The sequence below is a fragment of the Pomacea canaliculata genome, linkage group LG1 (assembly GCF_003073045.1).
Source record: "Pomacea canaliculata isolate SZHN2017 linkage group LG1, ASM307304v1, whole genome shotgun sequence".
NCBI classification, from domain to species: domain Eukaryota; kingdom Metazoa; phylum Mollusca; class Gastropoda; order Architaenioglossa; family Ampullariidae; genus Pomacea; species Pomacea canaliculata.
The window spans coordinates 35,669,633-35,676,047 of NC_037590.1; the positions used below are offsets into that span (position 1 = coordinate 35,669,633).

At 36.2% G+C, this 6,415-nt stretch overlaps 1 protein-coding gene across 2 annotated transcripts; it reads left to right on the plus strand.

Annotated features, from left to right (window-relative positions):
* Positions 1 to 490: 490 nt before the first annotated feature.
* LOC112565110 (transmembrane protein 220-like) lies at positions 491 to 5,165 on the plus strand. 2 transcript variants are annotated; one of them, XM_025240409.1, is made up of 7 exons: positions 491 to 629; positions 1,484 to 1,606; positions 1,765 to 1,794; positions 2,065 to 2,125; positions 2,654 to 2,786; positions 3,675 to 3,740; positions 4,219 to 5,165. In XM_025240409.1, the coding sequence occupies exons 1-7, from the start codon at positions 597 to 599 to the stop codon at positions 4,400 to 4,402; spliced, it is 630 nt and encodes a 209-aa protein (XP_025096194.1). In that variant the 5' UTR covers positions 491 to 596; the 3' UTR covers positions 4,403 to 5,165. The 2 variants fall into 2 exon arrangements, with proteins under 2 accessions (XP_025096194.1, XP_025096200.1); XM_025240415.1 differs by having other exon boundaries at positions 584 to 688.
* Positions 5,166 to 6,415: the final 1,250 nt, after the last annotated feature.

Genomic DNA, 6,415 nt, shown 5'->3' on the forward strand with positions numbered 1-6,415 from the left:
CTCATTAGAAAAGATTTTGCCACTGTTAGATTATTTGCTCTAGATTTCCCATAGTCAACTATTTGCGGGTCAAGCATGACTTGCTTCCGCTTTTTCTGCTTACCTCTGAAATCAACCCGCTGTGACGCGTCACTGACATTTCTTGTCACTACCACCTGTTAACCATGACACATCGATTAAAATGATCACGATGTTGATGGTATTTTTTGTATGCCTGTATTTGCAACTAATCACCTAAAAATTTGTTAACCAGCATTTGTACCAAGGACCGAAACAGACCTTTCTCGCATGCACGAACAGTTTCTCTCATACACTATGTATAAACGTTCTCGGTGACACTCGAACGCTGGAGAATTGCCGATTTCGTCAAAGGTAGATTGCAAGTTGCGAATTAATATTGAAATCAGATACTAAGTATCAATCATGCATAAACTTTACCTATTACTTGTTATTATCATGTTTAACATCGTCTCTTGCTGTTGGCGAAGAGGACAGTACGCGTGTCTAGACCACAACAAATGCTGTCATTCGACACTTATTGACTTTCAAGTTAAGAGATTGCTCTGAAGGGAGAGCACTGTGATACACATACAAATATGACTTCTGCTACTGCGTCTTCATTTGCGAAGGTGAAATGATCATCAGTATAAATGCTTGTATAAAATAAGTCTCGATTAAACCCTTACAGGTATGATCAAGTGCAGTGACAAAGTACGCTGAAAGCAGTCTCATACTGGTGCATTAAAAAATAAAGCTCATGCTGTAGAATACATGTCCTCCATCACTAAGCACTTCACAGATTAGAATATAATGGAATTGTTCAACAATCAAGAATGTTTTTCTTATTTTTAAAGTGCTCAAGATACTAAATTCCAGTATAAACTAGAGTAAGGGAATTTTCTTTTTTTTTTTTTTTCGAAATTTCTGGGAATTACCTTTAACTGTCATTATCCAATACAGACATATGGTAACCAAGTTAAAACATTAAACTGTTACTTGAACTATGTTTTGTTTTGATCCAGGTCTATGCTTACAATAATTTTCGTTGTGTTGAGCACACAAAGTTTTATGCTACACAATAATGTAGAGGTAGGGTTGTCGCCAAAAAGAAAGCGCCAGCTATAGGCAAACACTTGACCTTTTCTAGTCATTCTTTAAAACACGAAAGAGATAGATTTTTGCTACCCAAATTATTTGATGTCCTTGTCCTTTCTGTCTGTGTAAGTAACTGTGTATATTCACAGCATTCAGTGATTCACCTAGATCTTTATTTAACTCCCAGCTTTTCTGTATTCTGTTAATATCGTCTTCACACCAATTGACAAGCATATATATATATTCATGAAATATGTTGGGAATGTATTGTAGACGACTAATTGATAACTATTTTTGTTTCATTTTGTTTTGTTTACCTTCCTTAATTATAAGCAGTATATTATTTTAAATTAATGATTGATAATATTGTATTTGTAATGATGTTTAGACCATGGCAACACATCCTGAACTGTCAACAAAAAACAAGTCTGTCACCTCGCACTGGTTCCTTGTATGGCGAGGAATCTCACTGTTTATGACAGTATTTTTCCTCCTGGCCTCGGCAGTCAATGTAGGTTGTAGGTTTGATGTAGGATTTTTAAATTTCATTGTACACTCACTTGTGATTGCTAGATGCTTCATGAATGGTCACTGAAGTGTGTGTGACAAAAAGAGAAATGTTATTCACACAGTATGATATCCAGACTGATGTGTGCTCTTTTTTTTCAGATTAATGATGGAGATTGGTACATATGGGTTGTAAGTATAACATTTGATTTAATAAAATGTAAAAATATAATAGTTCCAAACCATTAAGTCATTGGGGAATGAGGTATTATATATAGTGCCTGCATTTATCAAAGGGCCTATTTTTTCTGCCCATGTCCTTTCCACTGGTTTTCTTTCACCAACTTTTCTAAGGAGCCAGCTACCTATTGAAATGAAATATGTCAGAGGAAATAAGGCTGACATATTTTGTAAAAGAGTGAAAACCTGCCACAAATCAGTAAATTATTCGTACTGTTTCAGCCAATATACCTTATTCCAGCTGTACTTGCCAGTGCAATCGTGATTAGGCCAGATGTTCATGGTATGTTTATGACAAGTATATTGGTATTTATACATTGTTGTAAATAAATGTAATAAATTAGTTTTATGGTAATGTGTAATATTTCCTTAATTATAAATACTTTGGTTTATTTTGTTACAAGAAATTTGTCAACAGTATGTTTCATAAGTTATGCACTTGTAAAATATTATTGCATTTACTAAGTGTAAATTTTATCATGTGACAAATTTTTCATCCCATAAAGAGAAGCGAAATTCATGCATTCCTAATCATTTTTATTATAAAACATGGAAAGGTTTTCAAGAGTTATTTAATTAGTCCTTAAAATTCTGCCAGTGCTTAACAACAAAAAAAAAAATCACTTTGGAGTACCTGTTAATATGTTTGCATGTCAATCATGTTTAGATGCATATTTACTAGACATGGTTATTTCACATTGCCTATGATGTGTTTTAATTTTGATTTAACATTTATAGTTTTCATTTTGATTTGACAATTTTCACTCCATTATTTCCATGCAATTATGTTCCCTTATTTTCATATCAACAGAAAATAGAGTGTGGAGCACTTTGGCTGTGATCCATTTTGCATTTTGCCTGGCTTACACAGTTTATCAGGTGGTCCTTTTGATAGAGGCTATCACAGGGGAACTGAAAAACCCCTTAGAACATGAAGAAGGCCGGTGAGATTCAAACACTTAGATATAGGTGACATGTTATACATCGAGGTACTGTGAGAAAGTGTCTGTGTGTGTGTGTCTGCACAAATGTCTGCATGTACATCTGTAAATATATGTATATAAATATGTATTATCTTGCCTCCTTGTGTCCAACATAGATGTTGGATGAGAAGTGAGGCTGGCAACATTAAGAGGGTGTGTGATCCATAACTAGGGAAACTTTGTGGAAAATCTGTTCTAATAGTAAGAAAAGTGTTGGCAAGATAATAAGTTGAATCTGTTTTTATATAACCTGTTAGCATCGTTCAGCATTCTGTCAAAGATAAGGCATCTGATGTGGGTGATCAAGATTGCCAGCAAGATCATTGGCTTTTTACAAGAACCACTAGATGATCTCTATACCAGGGCTGTGAGGTTAAAAGCTATCAGCAGCATTACAGACTCCTCTCACCCACTGTTTCACCATTTTAAAATGCTGCCCTCTGGCTATAGATAGAAACAACTGGTCACCAAGAAGAGGACTTTTGCCAAGTTTGTCGTACCAACTGCAATAGTACTCTTCAACAGAACAAATGTACCTAGGGTGTGCTTCTAATAAACATTGCTGGGGGTTGGGGGTGGGGGTGCAGAGTGGGGGTTGGGGGTCGAGGGTTTAAGTACAAGTGTAAGTAACTGTATGGTTGTGTGAGATGGGCATATGTTCTTTAGTTTACTACTCATGAGAGCTCCCAACAAAGGAAAATTTCTATCTCTGTTGTGAACAATAGTAAACAATAAAGATATTTGTAACATGCATGGATTTACATTCAAACTTCTTTTGTGCTATGACTGTAGAAAAAGTGCTTAATAAACTGATGGTGTATAACTAATCTTTATTTGGATTTTCAACAGGGAAATGGCAGGCCTTTTGATAATTATGGCTTGGCTTGGAATTTGCAGATTTACAAACCTTGGAAGGTAAAAACTTTTGTTCATTTACTATTAGAAGATCACATGCTTCAGATTTTCAGCCCTCTTATGCAGGAAGCCCCAGCTGGATTTTCATCAAACAATGATATTGCGTGAAAATTCTGATAGCAGGCTGTCGTAACATACAGCAGTGCAATGGGATCCCTGCATCTGAATTTTCATGCACCATTGCGACTATAGTCCAATCTAGGCTTACTGCATATGAGGTCAGGACTTTCAGTTTTATCCTTCCTTTACCTCCCACCATAGACGTTCATGCATTTTGCATAGTCATTCAGATCTGCTTCTCAATTACAATTTTATAAATATGTTTTTTTTCTCAGCGCCTTGAGCAGATAGCTCAATTGACCCGTAATTGTTCTCACTGTGAAATAATGTTGGCTAATCTTGTACGATTGATGGGATGTTGAGAGCTGCAAATGTGTGAAAAAAATAATAAATAACAGTCTACTCAATATCACTTCAGGCCAGATGGTGCTGTTTCCAATCGTAGTCTGATGAATGCACTGCTTCTGCTAACGGTCATGCTGGCTGTAATTCCACTGGGTATTTGGTCTCTCTGCTTCGTCCATGACTGGCACACAAAACTTGGACATTGCAAGGGCATGTTTCAAGAATTCAGTGACTTTGAGAAGTCAAAAGAGCTGTAGTTGGCTTGCTGAGCCCCAAATAAAGAATGCTTCCCAAATACATATCCACTTTTTGAAGATTTTTTTGACAGTATTTTGTTTGCACTGCTTGTATATTCTGTTTTATCAGCATAAGAAGCAAGTATACCTACTTGTCGAAAAGGTGTTATTGTTTCTTGTTGACTGTCACTGCTGTTTCATTCATGCATTTCTAAAAATCTTTTATGCGATTTTCTTTCTCTTGGTCTACTATTCTAAAACATAATGATGAACGAACAATTTTCAGTTGTTGAATTCTTAAGTTAAATGTCTCTTTCTTTGAAACTTGAGTCTAGTCCTTGTTTACATATCAAAATTACTGTTTGTGTTCCACTGCATCGTATATTCCATGGATAACATTTTAATATTCTCATTTATGATGTGATTAAATGTTTTTAACTTTTAACTTATGTTTTTGCTGACTTTATACAATTTTAACTTCCAAAAGAAGCTTTATCATTGTACACAAAGTCAAGGTTTCATGTGCAATATGCTGAAATATACTTGTCCATTAAAAAACTGTGAAGTGTTGTAATAACATACTTCAGAGGCTTTTGATATTACCATCGTCTTTATCTCTTGATTTAATCTTATGGCTTCGGATATTCTTTGTTCAGAAAAATTTGAATTAATACTTACAAATAAGCATGCTTACAAAGGGCATTTGTTCAACAAAATCCAAAAGGTTGTGATATTTTGCCATAAATGTTTTCATTATATAATCCCAATAAAATTTAATCATGCATTAAATGTGTTGTGGCTGTGCATAACAAGAAGAATGCATTCAGTGGCGACATGAATTGTCCACTTGAAATCCATTAAATATGCATCAGTGTATATTATCTACTGCAGGTACTTAATTGTAAGTGAAAAATATTTTGTATAGCGTGTCATCCCTTATTTCAGTTTGTGTTTTTTTTCCTAGCAACAATTCTTGGTTGACCAAGAGCTTAAAGATCTGAATGGGATACATTTTCGTCCTAATAACTAGTCAGAGCGTTTCCCCAAATCTGAGTGAATACCCCTAAACTATTCTCAACATACACTCCTACAGACATCACAGGGGCCAAGAGAAATGTTAATACAAAGTTATCCTCAATACCCTGTATATTTTGTGATTGCACATGTAACAACGTAGATGGGGTTGCTTTCCCGATCTCACGACAAGAACAAACACAACACTCGATCTCATGGGTTTCAAGTCTTTTTACTTTAACGCCAGTCGATGATTCTGGATAAAGCGAGAACCTCACAACACACTCCCGCTCTCGAGGAGTCGTAGCTCTCACCTCTGCGCTGTCCCCCTCCTTCACAACCGATTAACCAAACATCCCGCACTTCCATCCTGTCACTAGTCGATCCCCTACCGCTCTCCTTTGGTCACAGGATTGTCACCCGGCCAGTAATTATCCCCCACCACCCACGCCTGTACCTGTCCTGTGTGCGTGTGTATGTGCCATGTTCCAAACTACTATTTCATGCCAGGCTGCATTTTGGCCATTTTTCGTCTATTTTTAAGTACCACCAGCAATATCTTCTGGATAGAGTACCTTTTGGCAATTTTTTTTTTAACCTTTGGATGTTGTTGGGGAACATTGAAGAGGCAGCAGAAAGCACTTATCATAGGCACCTGTTGTTACACTGTCACTATGTGCACCATTGTCAGTTATCTATAAGGATAACTTTGGTCAAGGAAGTGTCAGCTTATCTTCTGGCGAGATAATCATTTATCAAATTACTTTGCACAGGAAGACGACAGCACATTTTTGACATGTGTCATATTAGTACAGTTTAGGAATTAAACTTTCTGGTAGCTATTTACAGGGCGAATACTCCCTTTTGGGACCAAAGGAATTGATTGTAGCAACAAATCCGTTCCAGGATTTGTGAGCAACTTCTAAAATAGTCTGCAAATGCATAATTGTTGCATGTGTGCAGTGTAAATTTGGATTGGTTATCTGGGCAGATATAGCTGCATGGCAAAAAAACAAAACA

Coding starts and splice junctions, on each gene's coding strand:
- LOC112565110 (XM_025240409.1), top strand. CDS start 597: ATGACTTCTGCTACTGCGTCTTCATTTGCGAAG. Junction 630..1,483: donor CTGCGTCTTCATTTGCGAAG/GTGAAATGATCA, acceptor AATGATGTTTAG/ACCATGGCAACACATCCTGA. Junction 2,787..3,674: donor TTAGAACATGAAGAAGGCCG/GTGAGATTCAAA, acceptor GATTTTCAACAG/GGAAATGGCAGGCCTTTTGA.